The sequence below is a fragment of the Perna viridis genome, chromosome 3 (genome assembly GCF_037379345.1).
Source record: "Perna viridis isolate PV_CMFRI_1.1 ecotype Kerala chromosome 3, ASM3737934v1, whole genome shotgun sequence".
Lineage (NCBI taxonomy): Eukaryota > Metazoa > Mollusca > Bivalvia > Mytilida > Mytilidae > Perna > Perna viridis.
Window position 1 is genome coordinate 27619172 of NC_142447.1, and position 25522 is coordinate 27644693.

General features: G+C 32.5%; 1 protein-coding gene across 2 annotated transcripts in view; it reads left to right on the forward strand.

Annotated features, from left to right (window-relative positions):
- Positions 1-6417, forward strand: part of LOC148621682 (RING finger protein 145-like) — a 45705-nt gene extending 39288 nt beyond the window's left edge. For both annotated transcript variants that reach the window (XM_088576317.1, XM_088576316.1), the window contains exon 3: positions 4313-6417. In XM_088576317.1, coding sequence (XP_088432443.1) covers positions 4313-6039 — 1727 coding nt within the window. In that variant the 3' untranslated portion in view covers positions 6040-6417. The remainder of the gene's footprint in view (positions 1-4312) is intronic.
- The last annotated feature ends 19105 nt before the right edge of the window (positions 6418-25522 follow it).

Genomic DNA, 25522 nt, shown 5'->3' on the forward strand with positions numbered 1-25522 from the left:
GTTGTTGTCGTCTGTTGTAAATGTCATTGTCATTGTTGTTGTAAATGTCATTGTCATTGTTGTTGTCATTATCATTGTCATTGTTGTTGTCATTATCATTGTCATTGTTGTTGTCATTGTCATTGTCATTGTTAACATTTTCATTTCCATGCAATAATTTTAGTTGTAGGGAACCAATTGTCATGAAATTTTTATATATTGTTACTTGGAAGAAGCTTGCTATTTAAATTTGGTCACTGGCCCCTACCATTCTGCAAAAGGGGTAAAATAGGTGCTTATTCAAAAATAACATAGATGGTTTATTTCTCATTCAATTTTGACAATTCTTTTTTCAATGTGCATTCTAATATAATTCTGTGTTAAGATATTTTGACAGATTTAAAATACAATTTGGCATTTTCAGTCTGTAGGGGGGCAAAATTGGTCACATCGTAATAAATCACCTTTTTGAAAATCCTTTCCTGTGTTCAGATATCTCTTACAGCTTTTAAGTTATTATAGGTAAAGGGCCCACCAGGGTTGGGGGTAATTGAAATCAGTAATTTCAATCAATTACAATTAAATACATTTTTTGGAAGTAATTTCAAAGTATTTATAATTGAAGGAATATTCAATTACATGTATTTGAAAGTATTTAAATACTTTTTGAAAAAAAAATGATTTTTGAAAAATACTTTTCAATTACATTTCATATACATTGAAATTTAATTGACTTTTCTGATACTGTTTTCTGTAGGTAGTTACGTAAGTTAATAGGGCAAGATTGATCAGACAATGTAAATAATGTATAATAAAAATAATAAATTAAAGTAACAATATTTTGAACAATATTACAATAAACTTGTAATGATTTGTTATATATTTTCAGTTATGTTTTTGATAAGAGTATATTGATAAATATCAATACAAATTGATCACACCAGACTTGAAACAGTTTTGTTCCGGTCTTTGTTTAATATCTTAACCCACCTTGGAGAGTCATTAACATTGTCTCCCTCAGTGCCCTGAGGTCATATTTAGACACCCATTAACAAAATTATTGGAAATTAGAAAAAGTGTGAAAGTTATTAAGAAAGTGTCAAACAAAAAATCATAAAATAGTGTGTTTTAAAAATGAAATGATTTTTTTTTCTGTCTGTAAAGTAATCGGTTTTAATGAAATATTAATTTGCCATTTGACTTTGTGAATAATGTCTTTTATACTGTTTAGGGATTTTTTTATTTTATTTGCATATACTGTGGTTTTTCAAAACATAAAGTATTTGAAAAGTAATTAATTACATTTTCAAAAGTATTTGAAAAAAATCTAATACATTTTAAAAATTAAGTAATTGCAATGTAATGTATTTGACAAAAATTCCAAAGTAATTGAAAATATTTAATTACTTATAAATGTATTTGAACCCATCCCTGGGGCCCCCACCAAAACAAATTAACTTTTTAATTTTTTGGTCTGATTTAGGATTCTTTCTGAAAGTCCATATCTGCATTTTTCATTCAGTATTGGAATATTTCTCAACCTTTTTGGGGTACAAGGGGTCAATTGGGCCAAACACATTATTTTTGAAAGACTGTATTTTTTAATCTTTTCATCTGATTTTAATGGAATTTTCTTTGTAAATGATAAAATAATTCCTCTTTACAAGGGTTTAAGAATTTACTCTATCATTAACTGTGTTTGAGATAATTGGGTACAAATTGAGCCATGCAACACCCTGAAAACAAAACATTTTGCTTAAAATTGAAATTCAAAATATTGTGCAATTCTGTGTCCAAATCAGTTGTTGTGTCCATAAAGAATTGTGCAAAAAAAATGAAAGTCCCTATGTTTAAGTGTGTCAAAAATTAATATTGTGTCCATACTTGCCTTAAGTAAACTGAGTTCAACTGTTGCAGTTGTATCATGCTGCACTCACAAAGCTTTTTATTTTTTCATTAAGTTAAGGGGAGATAATCTTTGAATTAAACGGTGCTTGTTGTAAAATGGAAATAAAATGTTAGATTAGGAACACAATTTTAGGTAGGGGTTGGCTACCCTATACAAACCATTATTTTTTTTTAGGTCTAATGTATATAGATATGCTGTGGTTTGACACTGAATATTTCAGCTTCTAAGAACAACAGAGAAAAATCTACTGGCCCTGCACTTAATCCACTAATGAGGAGTTTAGTGGTAAAACCAGATTTCTTGTATTTTGATATTTTACCACCTAAAAAATCTTTCATGAGCCCTCCATAATGCTGAAGTTAGTGTTGAAATCCATCCTCATTATTTTTCTCTTTACTTAAATTTGTGTCTATACATGTACAAGTTTATATCCCATATTCTGTTAGTTGATGAGTAAGGATAAGTAATTGGATGGACACCTGTTACACAAAGAATATATAGTAAAACTTGTTTAATGTCATTATGTTGCATGCATACAGTCTAGCTATAATATTTTCTCCTGCAAAATTATAAAATTTGGATCCATAACTTAATGTTCTCATTCAAAGAAATTCCCAAAATAATCATTCAACCTGGTTAATCACATGTATTGGCTTTATATGTATTGATTCATCATGTTTATTTTCAAAAATTACAATAATGATTAATATGTGATGTATATATATTGTCCCTGCTAAATTTATTAGGGGATGAGTAAATATCCATATGTTCATCTATATGTATTTCCTTCTTTTACACTCTTTTCAGGATCCACTCTATCGAACCTTTTTGAAATAATATTACATTTACCATTTAGGAGTAATGGCCCCTAAACATTGAAACACAGAGGTATCTCAATATCAGTATCTATTTTCGTAGGTGTGTAATGATTCTCTTGCTTTTAATCCTGATATCTCATAAAAAGTTCAACTATGTCCTGCTTATGTGCATGTGTATAGTGAAAAATTTAGCCATTTTCAGAAATTTCTCCCGTTTCATTTGAATTGTCGCGTAAAAATTGTAATAAATTACTTCAATTCATGTCAGAACATATGGATTTTGAACCTGTGATGAAAAGCATAAATTAACTATCATTGTAATATAGGGGACAGTCATCTTTCAGATGAGGGGATCTCATGAGAAATTGTTTCTGTGAAGTAGGAATTGAGCTTAAATAAGGTCTGTTGCAAACCATAAAACATTTCATGAAAACATAACATCCACTCATCTCCCACTTTGAGAAAATCATAAATTGGAAATATGTGCTTTAGAATTTTATGAACAAATGTTTTAGATGAGAGCAAGAACACATCTGTGTACAATGAGATGAATTTGAAAAATTAAGTAATCAAAATGGGAGATAACTCATTTTTTTTATAGATGATGCATAGTATTTTTGAAGAAAAAAAAAATCAGCAACATTAAACGTACAAATTTCAGATAAACAGTAAGCATATTTTGTAATGGCTTTCATTTGCATGCATTAATCAGCAAGGAGGAAGAGGTGCAAATTTAAATTTGAAATTAATTGATACTAATGACCTCCCTTTGGTCACAATTTAAACATGTGTACTTATTTTATGAAACATGCTTTATTTTTTTCTTTATTTTTTTAAGAAAAGGATATTTTAAGGAGGTAGACCTAGGGTAAGGGAAATAACTCTTTAAATTAGTGATATATTTGTATCATATTCAATTTCACCAAAGACTTTCAAGCTTTCCTTTGAAACAGAATAAAATCAGTCCGAGTTACTTTGATGCTTACATAAGATTGATGTAAATTGGTGGATACAAATGTTCCAATGATTTGTAACAGTTGTGTCCCTTACCCTAGGTCTACCTCCTTAAATACTATGAACAATGGTAGATATAGACATGTACATAAGTGGAACTGTTTCTGGCTTAAACTATCTCATACTGTAATCTTTATTTTCCAATTTAATTTCCACATCTGTACTAAATTCTGCCAAGGCATCCTCAATTTTGCAAGTCCTATTTATATTATTGACAAACGTTTGATGTAGCATGAATATAATTTGAAAGAAACTTACAAAAGATCTTTGGAAGGAATTAAATGTTATTGTAACAGTTGTCCATCTTTCTTCACATGATACATGTATTTGAACTTAAAAAAAGAAGCTAGGAGGCATTTGAATATCTATTATTCCTGTAAAAAGCTTCCTCTTTTGATGTACGATTGCTTAAATATTTTGCTTTTATGTTTAAGAGTTATGGGACTTTGAACACTAAAAAGAAACACTTAAAGGCAGATCTAGGGCTTTTGTTAATTGCTTTGTCACATTATACATTGAATCTTTTGTTTAAATTTTACCAGAGTATGGCTTGAAATTTTATTTTTAAGATAGTTTTTTATCTATTTTTCAGCTATTTGTTTTGCTGTCACCCTTGCAGCCCTTCCCCTGAAGAATCTTGTCTACCTTTACAGTTATATCATATTCTTTGGATTGACATGCTTGAATTGGTACATGTCTCATCTGTTTGTCAGTACAGAGATGACAGAAGATTATCAGAATTCAACAATCCTGTCAAGTTTCTCAGACATCCATCGAATAATTCTACATTTACTTATTCAATGTGTAACTGCAGCATTAATATGTTATCTGCTGGACATCACAAACTGGAGTCGATTTGTTTTTTTGACATTTGTTCTTCCTGTTATTGCCAAAATAATGGGTATGCCACCAGATACAATTTTAGACATCCACAACTTTTCAACAGTATTTATAGCATTGGTTTTAGGGATAACTGTGTTTAACAATTTAAATGATACATTTGATACATCCAAAACTTTACTTCAAAAATTATCAGAGGCTATTGAAGAGTTTGGATGGATACCAGTTATTCTTGCTGCTTGGAATACTCTTAATATTGGAATTCAGTTACTTATATTTTGGTTATATCTGTTTGCCTCCCATTTTTATGTATTTCTAAAAGCTGGAACAAGCGTCATATTGAAGGAGGGCTTTGCCATGATAATTCTAGCTGTTATTGGTGAATGCTGTGCAACACCAGTCAGCTTGATAGCATTGAGTGTGACAATATCACATATTTCTTCATTTATACTGATGTTGACCAAGATATTTTTACAAGGTTTCCAAGGTTACACAAATGATCATGACACCTTCAGAGGATGGACAGAAGGAGGGACTATGCTTCTGATTGCATTTCAGACAGGATTGACCGACCTCAAACCACTGCAGAGGACTTTTCTCATGAGTATTTTGCTTTTCATTGTTGTATCCTCACTGATAGAATCAATGTATGAGGTATCCGATCCAATTTTACTGTCTCTGAGTGCATCACACAACAAGAACATATTCAAACATATCCGTGCAATAATTCTTTTCACATTTCTATGGATGTTTCCATTATATATGACATACTCTATTTGCCAGTATTTTAATCTTGACTTTTGGTTGTTGGTTATTATATCCAGTAGTGTGCTGACCTCAGTCCAGGCTATAGGATCCTTGGTTGTGTATGGTTTATTTATTTATGACTCATTACGAGAAAATCCATGGGAGAAGTTAGATGATGTTATATACTATACTAGAGCTACAGTGAGAGTTTTAGAATTCCTTGTAGCACTATTTGTTGTGTGTTTCGGTCTGAGAGAAACTTTAGTTGGACATTGGAGTTGGATAAACTCAAGTATTCTGATAATTCATTGCTATTTTAATGTCTATAAAAGACTTCAAACTGGTTGGAAAACATTTTTGCTGAGACGGGAAGCTGTAGCAAGAGTGGAGTCTTTACCTCAAGCTACAGAGGAGCAATTACGTGCTTATAGTGATATTTGTCCAATTTGCTTTTCTTCAATGAGTCAAGCTAAAGTAACACCTTGTAAGCATTTCTTTCATGCAACTTGTTTACGTAAGTGGTTGTATGTAAAAGATACTTGTCCTATGTGTCATAAGAAAATTGAAGAAAGACCAGAGGAAAATGTGCCAAGTGAAAATAACTTTATGGCAAATTTAGTAAGGAGAAATAGTGATTCTTCTGATGACAGTGAAGAACTGGTGTCTGGGAATGAATCAGATTCTAGTATGGATAATGCCCCTATTATGGCAGGGGCTCAAACTGTTAATTAAATTTCTGTTATTTTTGGCCATCTTGCAAATTCAAATAGAAGTGTGTACTTCCAATTAGCTTATAGTGCTTTATATGATGCATAAACATTATCTTTTAATCATTTTAAAGAATGTTTTAGATATAACTACAAGTGGTCAAATTACAAACTTTTATTCTTAAAATGCCTCTTTCAAGGTGGAGATAATCGGCAGGAAATGTTTAAAAAAAAACTGAATTGCGATGACTTTAGTTGTTGTTGACAAATTGTTCTGAAATTGATTTTACTTACCACTAAAGGAAGGTTTCTATTTAATTTGGACTTTGTGGTCCCTATTGTTTTAGAAAAAGGGGCCAAAAAGGATAAAATTGGTGTTTAATTAAAGCCCATGTAGAATGTTTGTGTTTTTTTGCAAATATCTTCTCTGAAACTACATAATGAATTTGGATGAAACCTAATAGCATTGTTTCTTAGGGTATGCTGCACACAATGACCTTTTGGATTTTTGATTCGTTAAAAAACATGGCCGCCATTAACCATTAATAAAAATACTTAAGATAGAGCATTTGAGACAAACAGTATTTTTTGCATATATCTCCAAAACTGTTAGGTTTAGCCGAATTATGACATGGAACAAAACTGTTCAATCTGATGAAATCTATCTGTGGTCTGATTTTGGTGAAATTCTGTTGATCCATTTTGGAGTTATTTTTGCTGTTTTTGATGTTATTACTTTCACCAAAAATGTCATTCATAAACTACTGTACAGAATTCAGAATAAGTTACACTCCTTGAGACGTTGAGGTTTCTTGCACGCACGACACCTAAACGCTCACGAAACTCACGATAAACGAACGCTTCTATCGCGCGTTTAAACGAACGATGAAAAATAATCATATTAAAAGTAATGACAAAAGAAAAAAAATAGAAAATTGAATTAATGAAAATATTTAAATTAATAGTAGCAAAGGATATAAAAATAACAGTTAAATGAAGGAAATAATCAAAGTACAAAAAAAAACAACGCTTCTATCGTAGGTTTAAAGGAACTCTCGTATCGTACGTTTAAAACGCTTGTATCGTTCGTTCATCGTGCGCTTAAACGATCGCAAAACGATGTGTAAACGCACGATAAACGATGCACGAACGCTAGAATGGGAAATAAAACATGGGGGTCACACCACAGTTTTTTTTTGCTTATATCTCCAAAACCGTTAAGTGTAATCAAATTCTGAAGGGGTAAAATTAAAAGTGTTTCAACATGATGAGATATATCTATGGCCAGGTTTTGGTGAAAATCTGTTGACCTATGTTGGAGTTATTGTCCATTTGGAACGTTTTTTTAAGACGCTATTATTATTAACGACTTCTTGCACTTGTAATATCTATGAATATTCATTGTCAATTGTTTAATCTGGTTCATAATCTGGTTCCCTGGTCAACATCATAAGCGACCCAAAGATATCGCTACAACGTACCTCTTTTAATATAAAAGTACTCATGTGCCGAATCAATTTATATCGATCTTTTGATTCTTTACGCCCCAATCGTCAAATTGCAAAAATGGACATCAAAGGAAAATACGGAGACTGAACTCAAACGTATCTAGACATAAGCTTATTGTTGTAAATGGTCAGTATTGAACTGTTCCATTTATTTTTATATTCACCATACTGATTATCTTCACACATGGCCAAAATAGTCCAATGGAATGATTATTACAAAAAAGCAATATCTCCAGACCATAGATTAACACCATTCCCGAGAAACGTATCATCTAAGCAAAGTTTCATTTTTATTTGTCACCCATCTCTGGGTTTCTTACGTCACGAGGCGGTAACCGTACTGAAAATACACGACAGAGTGATACATCGATATGTTTCAGCTGGGCTGCTGTGCAGACGCTCTGGCTTTAAGATCCCACGTGGGTCTGAGAGCGTTTTCCCTCTCTAATTGTCTTGGAAGTACGTCTACGGATGAGTGAAATGATAGCTTGAAACCCATTTCTCTATAAAAGTTTCTTGATAGGATGCACTGACCCCTGTTTTGTACATATTTGGATCTGCTAGGGCCTGCATGAACTATCCGAAAACAGCTTCATCGTCGATGAATATCTATAGCATCGCAGGTTTTCATTTCTAGCTAAACATTAAATAGTTTATTTTGCGTCTAAAAATAAATAGACAACTTGAATATATCGACAGTGAACGACTAAACATGTACTGATAAGTGGTTAGAGATCAACTATTTTTAATTTGATCGTTATTAATAAACATGTCCAGTCACTCGTGTATACAGGCCTTATTAATCAGCATATTTAATTCGCAGTAAAAGCTGGTTATTTGGGTTTGTTTATTGGCGTAAATATCATAGAATTAAATTTGATATACATGTGTGTATTAGAAATACCTATAAAATGGACCTAACTATCTGCATTTAAACCTTAATGTCAGTGGGACTGTTTTACTGCGGTAGTGTTAGATAATTGCAAATGCTATCAGGCTTTACAAATCTCAAAGCTCTGACGACTGCTATTTCAATTCTGATCTTCGATCTAAATTGATAAAAATTCATACCCACGTGGATCTGAGAGCGTTTTCCCACTCTAACTGTCCCGGAAGTACGTCTACGGAACAGTGAACTCGGGGCTCGAAACTTTCAAAATAATTCATAGCCCGATGTTGGAGTTATGGCCCCGGCCTGAAACAGATTTTGTTTTTGGTTTTCATGTGTACAACTTAGAAAATTTTCTTCTCTGAAACCAATTGCAACAAAATTTAATGAAAGTTGGCATACCACGGTAATTGTTTTAAGGGTATCCTGCATAAACTGATCATTAAAACTTTTTCATCGGTCAAAAAACTTGATCGTTGTTACTAAAATGTAACAAAGGGTAAAAATGCTTTTTTATTTTGCTTTTTTCCTCAACTATAAAAGAATAAAGAAGCTACTCATAAGATAAAAATGATATTCTGAGTTGACTGGAAATAATGAAATTATTTTTAGGCTGCCATTTGCGACCATTTTCACCAGTTGCTCGGATTCCAATGATTTTTGGTTTCTTGAGGAAACCGAATGGTGATGACGAAAGTTTGTTATGGGCGGCCATTTCCCCGCTAGTTTTTTATTCTTGCTTTGATTTCAACAACATTTGGTTAACATAGTAAACATGGACATCCTGAGTTGAATGGTAATGATGATAAAAATGTTGTATAGCAATGGTTTAACTTCATGTTATGTTCTTTTTCGGCAATTGTATAGTAGATTAATGTACCTTTAGACCCGGTGGAATAACGGCATATGACCCCTGCCCAGTTTTTTAGCTCACATTGCCATCACTTGGCGTCAGTCGTCGTCGTTCGTCGTCGTCGTCGTCGTGGACGTTGTTCATTAACAATTTTTCAAAAATCTTCTCCTCTGAAACTACTGAGTTTATATATATATGTGAAAATTTGCACAGATGTTCCGTAGAGTATCTTGCACAAAAGTTGTGTTTAGTTTTGAACCGTCAAAAAACATGGCCGCTGTTACTAAAAATAGAACATAGAGATCAGACTGTATTTTTTCGCATATATTTCCAAAACCGTTAAGTGAAGCCAAATTCTGACATGGTAAAAGTGTTCATCATGATGAGATCTATCTGTGGTCGAATTTTCATTTTGATCTGTTTAGCCATTTAGGAGTTATTGCCCCTTTTCGACGTTTTTTTGCTATTTTTAATGTTATTTCTTTCAATAATCTTCTCCTCTGACCCTACTTGACCAATTGGAATCTAACTTAGTATGAATGTTTATTGGGGTATCTTGCACAAAAGTTATGTTTAGATTTTTGATCCGTCAAAAAGATGGCCACAATTACTAAAAATAGAACATGGGGGTTAGACTGTAGATTTTCGATTATATATCTCCAAAACCGTCAGGTTTAGCCAAATTCTGATTTAGGGGAAAAGTGCTCAGCATGATGAGATCTGTCTGTCTTCAAATTTTCATTTTTATCTGTTAAGCCATGTACTGATCCTTATGATAAGTCCTACCAAAGTCCTCTTGGGTCAAAATTATTAGTAAACTTCTTGTTAAATGTATTGCCATTGAAAGACAAAATTTAACCAGGTGAGCGATTCAGGCTCCTGGGAGCCTCTTGTTTCCAGGGGTTAGAAAAGCACTTTGAAGGCATTTCCAACATTTTACAGTGCCTTAGGTACTCGGTTAAACTTACAGCATTCATCAATATTATTATGCTCTTTTTCCAGCATTTTTTTTCTCAAACATAGTAACAAAGCATGTTATCTTTACTTATTTAATAGAACATGGTTTACAAGGTCAGCGATTCAGGCTCTTCGAGAGCCAGTTGTATGTTTTTGGTCCGATTTCGTTTTTTTATTGGATTCCTCATAAAAATCCCTGCCTGCGTTTTGCAATCAGATTTCAGATATCTCTTACGATTTTCTAGTTAAAAGGGGTTAAATAGGCAACACCTAAAGGAAAAATCGACTTTTTTGGGGTGGGGGAGATATCTGATTTTACATTTTTAATTTAATTTAAAATTTTGTGCAATATAGTGTCCAAACCATTTGATATGTCCATGATACATTGTAAGTTCTTATGCTTAGGTGCGTCAACAACACTTATTGTGTCCACACTTCCCCCGACTGTTCATGGTTCGACCACTGCTGACAGTTTGAAAAAACTGAAGAGAAACATAGAGTGGACGGGTGGATGCGCTGCTCTTGTGTGACACTGATTTTACCTCCATAATATTAGGTCATAAATCTTTTTGACCTTTTAATAAAGATGAAGACACTATCAAAAATAAGTACATTTTCTTCGTACGTTAGATCTGTACTGCCCCTGGTAGTGAAACATCCGTTCTTAAAGGCATTAAGCGTGCATTTTATTCCAGTTTGTTAGAGTAGGTGATACCGCGATTATCCCTGACCCCACTGTCATATTCTAAGATGGGGCGTATAAAGACAAGATAAAACTTATCGAGATTTTTTCTACTTAACCTAAATTTTAATTTTCGTAGTACACACAAGTGTTTGGAAACACTTAGAATAAGGTTATCAATGTGAGTATTCCATTTATCATTATCAGAGAATGTTACTCCAAGATGCTTATGAGTAGCTGTATTTTGTATTTGCACCCCATCGAATGAGACAGTAAAAGGCTCCTGTAATTCATTATTAGAAATCAGCATGATCTGAGTTTTATCTGGGTTAAATGACATAAGCCATTTAGAGGACCAATCATTCAATTCTCTTAATCGTGATTAATTACATTTTTTTTAAAATCATGTCTTCAAGACTGGAATTAGAGTAACCCAAAGACGTATCATCTGCAAACAATCTAGTTAAAGAAGATAATTTGTTCCCGATATCATTTACATAAGGAATAGCAAATGTCACAGTACAGATCCCTGTGGTACTCCAGCTAGAACAGTAGCGAAGGAAGAAGACGCAGATTTGCTCACTACATTTTGCTTTCTACATGAAAGATAATTTACGAACCAGTTTAATAACTTTCCTTTAATACCATACGACTTTAATTTACACAAAAGACTACGATGCCAGACTATGTCGAAATCAAATTTGGTGACCTCTAGTTCACTCAACATCATCTGTGAGAAATATTGGGAAAACCTATAGACAATAAAATGAAACATGATCTACCGTAACCGGGGACAGCAAATACGGAGTACCAAATTCTAAATTTTATTAAGCAGCGTCCAGACACCCCGGACGCTTGACCAAAATCTGCCAGATTCAATAAAACATTATCAAACAATTGCTACTATGTTTTCATGTTATCTTCTAGATCTAATTTGTTCTCCTTTCCAAATTTTCTTTTCCGTGGACAATATCTGGCACAATGATCTTTTCCACGGTTTTGCAATTTCTTCAGATATAATTAGCTGACAAACAATTCACTGGCATTTCGATGATTCAAAAGTTAGTGATCAAAGGAAAATAACTTGTCAAAAACGTTTTTTTTTTTCGTAATGCGCTATGGGCGTCCATTTACGGAACTCCTTTAAGTCCCAGGGGTGACTTCTGATGCTAGCTGATTTACTTGCTGAAATATGGTATACAATAAAAGAGCTTATATAAAAGTATAAATGCAAACCAATCATGGACAGTAGGCCCAGAGGTATTATCTCAACACATGTACTACATGTATATAGTGAAGTACTAATTTAGGGTGTACCAAGTCGATGTTTTCAAATCTGAAATTACATATATTTATTTGTCTGACTTTATCTTTAAAATCATGGTCACCTGTATGATAAAGACTGAGCATACAAAATTTTGAATGTCTTGAGCATAATACGATCTAAATAATCTGCGGTTATGTATAGTATCATTCTGCCGTCGTCCGTAGACATTTCATGTCTGGAAAATAACTTTAGTATAAGCCCCAAACCGCGGTAGGCGCACAACGTAGGAAGACTGATCGCAGTCTCGGAGCTTGTGAGATTAATTAAACAGGACAAGACAAGACAATGCTCTATCTGATAAACCTCAGACAGGTGTGCAAAAGGACATATACACATTCAAACATAGTAACAACAAACACAAGCAACTATTTTATAAACCACATTCAATACATTCACAATTTTTACAAATACTTAAAGTACATTACAGAAAACTATAAAATCTTTTTTATGAAATGTGCGAGGTCTTTGTACACTTCAGTATGATATAGTTTAGATAAATGAATATTTTTTTACTTCCGATGGATGCTAATAATAACTAGGTATATGTTTTTGCCTAACTTTTAGAATTTCTCTTTTCTGACAAGTGAACAGGTAATGAAATTTGTCTCCTGTTCCATTACTACATAATTGGCATATTCGTTCATCTCATGAAATTTCAAACCATCTCCATAGCCTGAGGGATTTTCAAATCTGAACATCTGAATTGAGAAATAAACAGTATCTACTTGTTGTAAACGTAGAGGGTAATTTTCTAGGCTAGGCCACAGATAGTCATATTTTGAATAGAAGTCGCCGCGACTGGAGTTAGACATGCTACACTGCCTGTGCTGTATAAACCGATCTTTCAATTGTAGTGAAAGGACTTCAATACTTGCTTTTCTAATTATATATGGTCATCCCAGATGAACGATAATCCATAATCATCAAAAATCGATTTAACATGATTGGGGAAAACCACTTGATGTTTTCTGGGTCTAAAGAGTGTAATATTAACATTAAATGGTACATGATTGAGGATAATTTTGTGTTGTTAAGCAGAAGGTCGTTCCAAAACATTACCATTCTACATTCGAGACTTATATTTAAGGGAAATCGACCTGATTCTCCATAGATCATAACTCTCAAAATTTTCTTACAACATTGTAAATGTATGTATTCTTTGCATTTCATCCGTTTTGTCGAGACCAAAAACTACAGATGCATATAACAGTATTGGACTTATTAATGAGTCAAAAGGTTTAAGCTGTAAACCAATTGGTGTGCTTAAATTTCTAATTTTTACATACAAAGCTTAAAGGGCATTTCGGCTTTGATCACACAACCTTTTCTTTGTTTTGAGGAAACATCCATTATAACTAAATGCATATAACACACACAAGTATGAATAAGTGTCTACAATATCAATATCTTCACCATTAAGTTTGGATTTGTATTTTAAAACTCAGTATTGTTTTCCTTTAACTGAAAACCACAACTTTTGTTTTACTCGCGTTCACTCATAATTTCCAACGCTCACAGTTCAACTATATCTTAATTTCAAACCACGTCAAACTCTCTTGCATATTATTTACGCTTTCTGATAATAATGCTGTATTATCAGAATAAAGAATAATTAAAAATTTTACAAATATTCCTGTAGACTCTTTACACACATCAGACAAGGTCCCAAGACTTTCCACACTGTTGACTGTGAAAAAAAAATCTTCCAAATCATTCAGAAACAGGAAAAATAAAAAAAAAGGAGACAAATTTTCTCCTTGACTTACACCAATGTCTGACGTAAAAAAGTTCGAAATCTCTTCACCCCTTTTAATGCACGGTTTGATGTTTTGATACATACTATTGATTATATTAAATATTTTTCCTTTGATATCTGATTTGCGTAACTTTTGTCATAAATCAGATTGCAAACGGTGTCGAAAGCACTTTTAAAAGAAATGAAAGTACATAAATGTTTCTTACCGAATGAAAAATAAATTGTGATAAGTGCATACAGAACAAAAATATTATCGACAGTAAAATTCCCTTTTCTTAATCCAGCTTGTGGTTTTGTAATCTGCGTACTCATTCCACCTATTGTTCAGTATAGCTTGAGTAGTAGTCACGTGTCAACAAATTATCTTATTTGTTTGACACACTTTGTAAAATGCCTCTATTTTCACTTTTAACCCGTTCAACAAACTCGTTCTTTTTCGCGTCTTTCCAGCGAATATATTTTTGTTCCGACTGACAACCATCCTCGACGAGCAATACCTTGCCTCTAAAGAAAATCGTCATAACAATGACAGTCAGAATGGAATGAAATCTTTAACTTGAAACCTGAAGTCAGAGAGATGAGTTTAGATGATAATATGATATATAATATTACACTGCAATCCGTACATATTGCTTTATCAATACCCTTATCTTTCCCTATTCTAGAATTAGCAATATACAAACTGTTTCTTAGACACAACACAGGCAAATATTTTTCATATGAAGTTCATGTTATTCGAGCTTCACGTGAAATTCACTTAATACGACTTTCATCTTATCAATTCACGTGAATTTCACGTGAAGACTCGATTCGCCTGAATTTAACGTGAATTTTATCACGAAGTTTATTTGCTCAATTCTGGTGAAATTCATGTGAAAATCACGTGAAATAATTTTTCCTGTGTAATAACGTATTTCCGCAATTGTTAGGTCTTACCCAACTTGTTCATTTTGTCAATCGAACTAACGGTATATTATTTCTTTCTAACGTTTCCTAATCATACATCTAATCTAATATGTCAGAATCACTATCTAGAAAAAAAAGACTTAGAATAACAAGTTATAACATGGTCCGGTAACGTTTTTTGCGTTGAAATCACCTAAGGTTCCACTATATAGATAGGTCACTGCAGATAACATAATGATAATTTGCGAAAATAAAGCTAAATTGACACACTTAAACAAGCAAATCCAACATTTTTTCTTGTAAAAAGTATATATTTTTCGAAACCTTACATCATGGAGATCTATGAAAAAAGATAGATTCTCTTTTCTATTTTGACATGAATATCGTTGCCATGGTAAAATAATGAAATATATATATATAAGTTTTCATTAAAAAAAATTGAGTGTATTCCCAAAATTAATTGTAAAAAAGCAGGTTTTCTAAAATATCAGGCAATTTAAAACTGCCAGAAAAAAGTAAGCGGGCATGGTAATGCTTATGTTTTGGGTTATCGTACCTGAATGAATGTTGAAATATTTTACAAGCGATAAAAAAGTTTTGTGGGTTAATATGTACCCGTGATTATAGAAAGTGGTATCTGTAGTTACATGAACTTTGTAGAAAACTGATTCAGAGGATTTTAATGAACTATTGAATACATTTAATAATATTGTGATAATCTATAGTGTGTAATTCACCTGGATAATTATGGCAAATCAAAGCGAACAGAAAGGTAAACAAACAACTAACATTGAAATTATAGAAAATGAACAAAATAACTGCACAAATATTGAAATCAATGCAACAAATACATTGAAAAGAAGTCAACAATCAGAAAATGTATCAGAATCTGACTCCGACAGTAATATTAAGCGAGTCAAAATAGACAATAATTCAAGCGAACTAGAGGACTTAAAACTATTGATGCTAGACCTAGCCATTGAAGTGAAAGATCTATATGATAGAGTATTTGCAAGAATAGACAATATTTAGAGAAGAAGTTTATCAAAAGTTTGATAGAAAATATTACGAAAATGACTGACAACAAAATAAAGAAAGAGGTTGAAAAAGGTTTAAGATGATGTAAACTCAAAGATGACTACAGTTAATAGAAGAATCACCGGAGAGTCAGACCGAAAAGACAGACACAGAGGTTACTAAGAACAGTGTTGCTGCAGTTATTCGAGATGGTCTCAGGTTGTCAGATGTTATGCTTGTATCAGCCGAGCAAATGGAGAGCAGAGGTAGAAATCCGGGTATAGTGATCGCTTCTGTTGAGAAGAAAGAGCAGAAAAACAAGAAGAAACTTAAACAAACACGTGAGTATAGTAAAGTATACATTGAAAATGAACTCTCTCATGATGCACGTGTACAACAAAACAATATCAGGACATTATTCAAAGGAATTGGCCGTGAGCAAGACTTTGTATTCACAAATGGTTAAATTAAGAAAAAGGTAAGCAACCAGAGACGATCAGACAATGAAAACGAAAACCGTCAAGCGAATCGAGCAGACAAAGAGAAGAGGGTTCCGCGGAAGAGGCAGAGGACGACGTGAACGCTTTAATCAGGAATTAATGCTTGGTGTTTGGAACGTAAGAGGATGTTCAACTGTGATAACTCGAACTTTAGACGCCAAGTTGTAAATAGTTTTGATTTTGATATTTTATGTATATGCGAAACTTTTCTGAGAAAAACTGACTCTATTGAAATTGATGGGTATAAACGTTACCGAAAAAAATAGGGACGTTTTTAATGTAAACCCACGAAGAGGTTCAGGTGGTGTTGCTATATGAGTGAAATATGATATTTTAAAGGATTTTAAAATCGATATTTTAAACGATGAAGTTCAAGATATACTTTGGGTTAAACTAAGCAACAATGAGAACTCATATTGTATATGCTCATGTTATTTACCACCAAATAATTCTACATACAATGACTCTTTACATTTCTATACTATGTTAGGTGTTGATAATGTGCAGATTAGAGAGGTTATTGATGATATATCTTATAGAAATGGTGACTTACTTGTTGAATTTTTAATTGATTGTAATATTTGTTTGATAAATGGCCGTATTGGTAATAATGATTTTACAAATATTTCAAGTAAAGCAAAATCTGTTGTTGATGATGTCCTTATCCTTCATGACCAAATTAATGATATATCTGATTTTAATGTGCACACAATGTCTGATGTTACAAGAAGACTGAACTTGGTGGGTTACGAGTCAATTCCCGATCATTCATTGTTAGAATGTGTTATAAAAACTTTCACCGAAACAGAAATGACGAATAGTGAACTGTCACAAGTCGAAAATCGTACAAAAGCGCCTAGAAAATTCAAAACTGAGACTTTGAAGAACAACTTATTCTCAGACGAGCAAATGGAGGAATTGTTGAATGAGACAATAGCTAAAATGCAAAACGATCTAAAAAAAAATAGACAAAACGTAGATTCTGTCTATGATAGTCTAAAAACTCTGTTGATTAAAGAGATGGAACAAACATGCAAAGTGACTAAGGTGCGTCAAACAAATCATACAAGTGTAATAGGAAACCATACTGGAATGACGATTTGCAACAAGCATGGGCAGAAGTATGTAATTCAGAGCGTAAATGGAAACGTGTAAAATTCGGCAAAAGAAAACTCCAGAACATTTATATAGTCAAACGAAAGGACTTTGACAAGATGAAATCGGAGAGTGATACGGAAATATCAATTGGAACAATAGAATAAGTTGCACGAACTAGGATCGAATAACTCAAGGGAATTTTGGAAATCTATTGGAAAACTAGGCTTGGCGAATCATAAACAGACAGTGCAAAAGTTTCAAGTGCGAAACGAAAACGGTGAAGTTACAAGTGACATTGACTCAGTCTTAGAACGATGGAAAACCGATTATGAATCCCTATTCAACAGCGCAAATGCCGACGTATACGATGATAACTTTCTAGCTGACATTAGAAATACAATCCAAAACGATCAAAATTATGTGAACAATATCGATATTAGTGATCTTAACAGAGACATAGACAGAAATAAAGGAGGTTTTTTTCGGGCTAAAGTTTAAAAATCCGTTGGTATCGATGATATCCCCAGTGAAATCTTAAGGAATGACACTTGTATTGATCTTCTTTTCCAAATAATTACATTCTGCTTTACCGAGGGACATGTTCCAAGGGAATGTTTGGATAGTATTATAACTCCAGTGCCGAAACCTAGAATGGATCCAATGGATCCCTTACAATATCGTCCTATATCGCTAACATCGGTACCGTGTAAGATCTATGCAGACATATTGAATAAGAGACTCACTAACTGGTTAGAGAATAATTATATTCTAGCAGAGGAGCAAGATGGGTTCAGAAAGAAACGGAGCTGCTTGGATCATCTGTATGTGCTATCAACATTGATTAAAAACAGGAAAATACGTAAAAAAGACACTTTTGTATGCTTCGTTGATGCCAAGAAGGCTTTTGACAATGTTAACCGTGATTTATTGTGGCATAAACTCATGAATGTTGGTATAACCGGAACGTTTTTGAACGCTATCAAGTCGCTTTATGACACTACCAAAAACTATGTAAAATTCGGCAATTACATGACTGATATGTTTCCGGTACGATTTGGCGATAATCATGGATGTAAATTATCACCTACACTATATTCGATATACATAAATGATTTAGCTGATGACATTCGTGCTTTAAATGCAGGAGTAGATGTTGACGGACTTGATTTATCCCTACTTTTAAATGCGGATGATCTGGCACTTATTGCTTCTGAAGAACAAAATTTGCAAAGTATGCTAGATTGTGTAATTCATGGTGTATGAAATGGAGAATGACGATAAATAAGGATAAAACAAAGATAATACACTTTCGAACTAAGAACAAACCGTTCGTATTTAAGAGTAATCAAGGGAACCAAGGTTATAGCGGTAATCAAAAGAAAGTAATCAAGGGACAAAGACCAGGCATGGAAAACAGACATACACAACAAAGAACATAAAGTAACTAAAATCATACATACAAAGTAACAAAAGCAAATTAGCAACTCGGACTCCACTAAAAACTGGGAGCATGGACCAGGTGCACCGGTAGGGTAAGCGTCCTCTGTTTTCTAGAAACACCCGCCGAGTTGCTCATAAAAAGTCAAGTCCGGGGTAGACAAACGAGGAAAGGAAAACTATGACTCGTTGAATAAATCAGTTTTCATGGTGCTGATGGATACACCATAACGATCCACGAGTTCATGATGACGACCATAAAACTTCTGTAGTGATGACTTCAATCTTGTAGCAAAATAACCCTGTTCCAGAAGCCTATTTGTTAGAGTTCTAGCGCGATACAAAAAGTCTGCGTGGTTTCGGCAAGATCTGGCATAACGTATGAGTTGTGAGTCATAACAAGTCATAACAGATAAATAGTTTGATATTGATAAAGTAGACTGGGTTGATAATGTGTTTAATGATAGAAATGAGACACTTGGTAATAAGTAACGTACGTACAGATTATATAAAAATGAATTATTTTCTGATTTTTATGTAAAAAATGTTTTTAATAGACAACGTAGAAGAATTTTTATCAAATTTTAGGTGGCAGTTTACCGTTAGCAGTTGAAACTGGGCGATATGCCTAGGCAAAAATTCCTTTAGATCAACGTTTTTGTATATATTGTAATGCAATGTGTATAGAAGATGAAATGCACTTTTTATTAAATTGTGATTCTTGATTCTTGAGATATGTTTCATTTGAGAAAGTTTTGTCAAGTTGATGAAGGTTTTTCAAATTTTGTTTTAAGAGATCAATTAATTTTTCTCTTGACAAATGAAAAGATTCAACCTTTTTTGGAAAAAAATTTATATAATTTGTTTTATCGTAGAAAATATTGTCTGTTTTAACAAAATTTCATTTATGAATAAAACGTTTGTTTTTTAACTGAGTAAAGTGGCTCATAAGCCATATTTCGCTGGGTACCAATATTTTTTATTTAGATGTTTTATTTAGTATTTTATATTACATGTATATATTTGTGATTATATTGGTATGTGACACTGTAATAAAATATTCTGATTCTGATTGTAAAAAACAAATAAAAAGTGTACCTTTTCTGCTCATTTGTTCATGATTTTAATTCTGAAAGTTCGTCCGAAATTTTGCATTTTTGAAAAACAGCCAATTGATACAGGAAGAGAACCCAATCCGATGAGGACCTGAATCTTTCCGGATATTAGCTTAAAGCATGCATTTCACACCTCTTTACCTTCCACAAGTATTGCATCTGTTTATGTACGAATGCTCTACTACCCACAATTAATATTTCCACCAAATTTCACCTTTTATTTTAAATTTTACAAAATTAGACCGGATCAATTTTGTGTACAAAACAGTGTACCTCTATCCCATCTGTATAGTGTGAACCTAATAAAGACACAGTGAAATTACTAGATTTTGATAATTCTTGCGTATCACTTTGCTGTTCTTCAAAAGCTTCTTGTGAAGATTAAATAGAATTTTCTGGTGACAAACAATACATCAGAATTTAGCGATATAATTTGTTTAGGTATTTGAAACCAAAATATGAATTGACTTTCCGTTGAATGCAATTTGATGTGTTTATGCAGAGCTCTTTTAAATATTACTATGATACCACTCGATGGTCGTTTACATTTTTGTCTATTTTTTACTACACAAGATAGACCTTTAGGTAACTTAATTTCATCTAAATCTGTAAGTTTTGACTCAACAAATACAAAAACATCGTAAGAAACTAACAATGCATTAAATTTTGGACAAGGCAATATCTTTATCATTCTACAAACAGAAACAGAAGCAATATATCTTACGTAGTTACAAGTAAATGGTCTACATTTAAAGTCTTAACCGCCTCCTTTACTGTCATTGTAGTCTAAGATATTATTCGATTGTTTTACAAAATAAAAAAGTAAACCAAAAATATATATACATCTTAAATGTTAATGTTAATACGAAATAGATTGTTAATTTTTAATTGCCTGCAATTACATTATTTCTTTACTATTAACTGGCTGACGTTATAGCAGGTCTTGTTCACAACAAAAAATACCGCTGCCTTTGGTCAAATCCTTTGAGCTTATGTTAATACAGATTATTAGATTATTTAATATTTTTTCAACGGGAGGCTTGTCTTGTCGAACGGCTTTGCCGCCAGACGAGATGAGCATGATAAACTCCCGCGAGTTGAAAAAAAATATTTGATAATCTGTTAATTGCTGTTTTGCTGAATTGTAAGATATTCATTTTCTTTTATTTTCAGTTTTTCTGACCTAAATGTGTAAGTTTTATAAGCGCTGCAAATTTCCTTTCGGAACTATTTTTCGGCGACGTGCTACGTCACGTTGTCAACGTTTATTTGTTCCTAATAATATTTATTCCAAAAGGAAACAATGTTATAATAATATATGTTCTGCAGAATCAGGGAATATTTTTTCCTTCAGTATTATATTTGTTCCAGTAATATAAGGAACTTATGTTATATTTTGATTGATATAACAGTTGTTCCGGATAAGCATTTAATTTTTACACCTGGCAGATTATCTAAACTAGAAAGGTGTTTTAATTAAGGGTTATATATTGACAATTAATAGTGTTCATTATGAGTAAGATGTATTTACCTGTGCAAAATACGTGTATGTAAAGCAAAGATGGAAGCTGATAAATATGAAAAAAATATCTATGTTCTTAAATGATAGATCTTCTGTTGAAGTTTAGTGAATATCTATAGTTGCGATATAAAGCTAAATTTCAATTAAAAAAAAAAACTGTTTTACAATTTTGTTTGCATGCAAACAAGTGAATAATTGTGAATAATTCTACAGATATTACATTTTTACCATTCCAAATGAATACTATATAATATTGTTACTATTCGGAATGAACATAACATTATACTTTCACACTGCACCTTTTGTGGATTTATTAGTATACACTATTACCGCACGAAACACCATAAGAAATATTCTACAATACTTTTACCATTCAGAACAAATATTACAATATTTCTACTTTTGAAAATAAATGTATCATAAAGAATTAATATTTATATTTGTGTATTATGTTTACCATTTTGAATAAAAGTAGCATTATGTTCTTTTACAAAGTATATATTTCTAATTATATTTGTAATTCAAATATACTACAAACATGTATTTTTTTTAATTATTTTTTTTTAAATATTTCTTTTATTACGTAGGCATGAATGAAAATGAGAAGCCATAATATTTATTCCAAAGAAAATTTATTATGTAACAAATATTCCGTTTGGAATTTATTTTAAATTATACTAATTTTGATGCATCGGTACTTTTATTATGTATTTGGAAAATGTATTACAATATATAGTCTAAAATTCGAATTTTTGTTCCACAATGAATTGTCTTTGGAATTAATATTTTGGTGGAACTTCTATTCCGTGACAACATCACGTACGTTGTGCAACTGTGATACACATTATTTGAAAAAAAAATCGGTTAACTATGGCGGTCGCGTTTAAAATTTGTGAATAATTTTGAGATTTATTCATTCTAATCGTTTAAGTTACTGTATTTAATTATTTTCCATGGTAGACTAGGAAATATTGCCACAAATTAGTCATTATTTCACACACAGTAAACAAACAGACGGTTATTTGGGTCGTGCAATATTCCTACGCTGTTGCTTGTATGTCACGCGGGGACATAGAAACTAGCGATAATTTTCATTCTCACTCGACTGGCGAGAGATTGAAAATTGTCGTATAGAAAGATCGAAGAGAATTTAAACGAAACAGCGATAATATGTGTTGTCATTGAACTTATCGATGTGTAACTGATGATGCAGATTCTGATAAAACTACTGTCTACTCATATTTTAGCTAAGAATATGACGTAAATCAGAATTAACAAACCAAAACTATTTGACATCAGGCCTATTATTATGTCAGAAGAAAACCTAAATATTTTAAGTAAGGAAAAAACTTTTCCGTTATATTGTTTTGTTTTTGTTTCGTTTTTTATTTTTTGTTTTTGTTTTGTTTTGTTTTGTTTTTTGTTTTATATATACATGTTTTGAAAAGAGAAGCAGTAAAAAGGTATGGCTTTCCACTAATACAATATTTATATTCGTACGTCTTATAGTCCCCAAAAAAGCCTTGACCAAAGTGCCTGTAAGTTGTATCTACTTCCTTATCAGATATTTTACATAAGTATGTTAGCAGAAAGTCCAGTACAAATGACCCTAGAATTTGTTAGAGATAGCATTGTTTACACTTAAGTGACTTTTACTCTTAACATGTATTTTTTTATAAGTTTGCATCTAGTTTCATTATTACAAAGTCAAATCAGTGGAAGTTGTAACATTATCAGGTCAATCACTTTGATAAACGAAAAAGTAAGGTCTTTTATCTAATCTTTACTTTATATGAATAACACAATATTAAGGTCATTTTGTATATCATATTTGTCTTTTTACTTTTCTATACCAGTATGGATATTTATTGTATAGTATATAGCTATTTACTCTCGGCCATTTTTTATGGTAAGTCAAAGATGCTTTGATATCCATGTACCCGGGGCGAAAGAAAAGGAGATGGGATTGTTTTTAAATGTCTTTATTTATTATTATTTTATTTGTTTATTCATTTTCTTTTTTTCTTTTTGGCTGGCCTTCAATACCTTGAAAATACTTTACCAAAGATAATTTATACATATTCTGATCGCTGAAAATGTTAAAATTACTATCTCGCTTCTCTCATCATTCGGTCATGCTCATACACAGATTATATAATTTAACCTTTCCAATAGCACGGACCAATTTCTTCATAATTCTCACGTCATGTAGGGTTAATTTCAAATACAGTAGACTCTGAAATTTGAACTGGTTTATTTGAAAGGAGGTAAACCCATCATTTTCAATACAATGGTATGGTCGACAATTTCTAAATACCCCTTCAGCGTTAATTAACTGATCCAGTCATGTGGTTAGGTAATGTGACCTGGGCATATAAAAGTCGTTGCAATCTGTAATTCGATTTCTTTTTGATCTGGTGGTCACAGAACTTAGACGAAAGTCTCGCATAGCGATCGACATCGTCTAAATTGCGATATAAGTGTATTGTGTTATTTTAAGGATACTTCTAAAGAGAAGTAGTATTAAGTATTGAGTAATATTTTGGCGGGAGCCTCGTTCTAAGCGATAGACATCGTCTAGATACCATTAAGTAAATTGTGTTTTATAAGGATTAAGTAAAAAATAGAGTTACATGATACTTTGCTCATTTTGTTTCAATAAATGTTCAGTTGAGTAACTCGCTTAACATACCCAGTGGGAAGTTTTTATTAAGGGTTTAGGTAAAACCTATTGAGTTGATTTTGATTTAGTTAGATTCATTTTGAGTATAGAGAATAGTTATATCATTGTGTTTATATAAATAAGTTAACTTACGAGTGAATGAAGATCCATAAAAGAATCCATTGAGAAAATTTAGAAATGAGAAACAATATGTTTTAATATAAACGCTCGGTACACCTGACAACTAAACGTCGCAGGCACCTGTTACATGGATAAACAATCTATACGCAAAACACTTACCATGATCATTGTATATTTCTGCTTTTATCCTACTTTAAGTGAAGTGTTCTTTACTAAAATACAAAGACGGAATAAAGAAACAGAAACTGAATTTAGCCAGTTTTATTTTATTCATGATTTTCTATTGCTTTACTCTTCTGTAACCGCCCTTCTGGTATGAAATCGTTCAAAACATTCCCCTCCTGCGTTACCATGATTATCCGGGCACCAAGTTTACAGACTTTTCTTTTTTTATCTGAAATAAAATATGACATACGGCAAACTTTTATATCACAACTTGTACGTTATCCTAGAGCTTGCCGAAACTACGCAGACTTTTTGTATGGCGCTAGAACTCTAACAAATAGGCTTCTGGAACAGGGTTATTTTGCTACAAGATTGAAGTCATCACTACAGAAGTTTTATGGTCGTCATCATGAACTCGTGGATCGTTATGGTGTATCCATCAGCACCACGAAAACTGACTTATTCAACGGGTCATAATTTTCCTTCCCTCGTTTGTCTACCCCGGACTTGACTTTTTATGAGCAACTCGGCGGGTGTTTCTAGAAAAGCAGAGGACGCTTACCCTACCGGTGCACCTGATCCATGCTCCCAGTTTTTAGTGGAGTCCGAGTTGCTAATTTGCTTTTGTTACTTTGTATGTATGATTTTATTTACTTTATGGTCTTTGTTGTGTATGTCTGTTTTCCATGTCTGGTATTTGTCCCTGGATTACATTCTTTTGATTATATCTGTAACCTTGGTTCATTTGATTACTCTTAATGTATATATTTTCGCGCGGTAGATATTTGGTTGCATCTTCTGACCGATCTTTTACCAAGTTCATTATCAGTATAATTGTTTTTTTCCAGATTACCGTGCTTAAAAAAACTAAGATATTTCATTTAACTCAAAAATAAACTTGAGATGCGAAAGGCAAGTAATGTTGTGACAAACGGATGGAGAACAAATCAGTTTTTTAAGTTATAACAAGTCA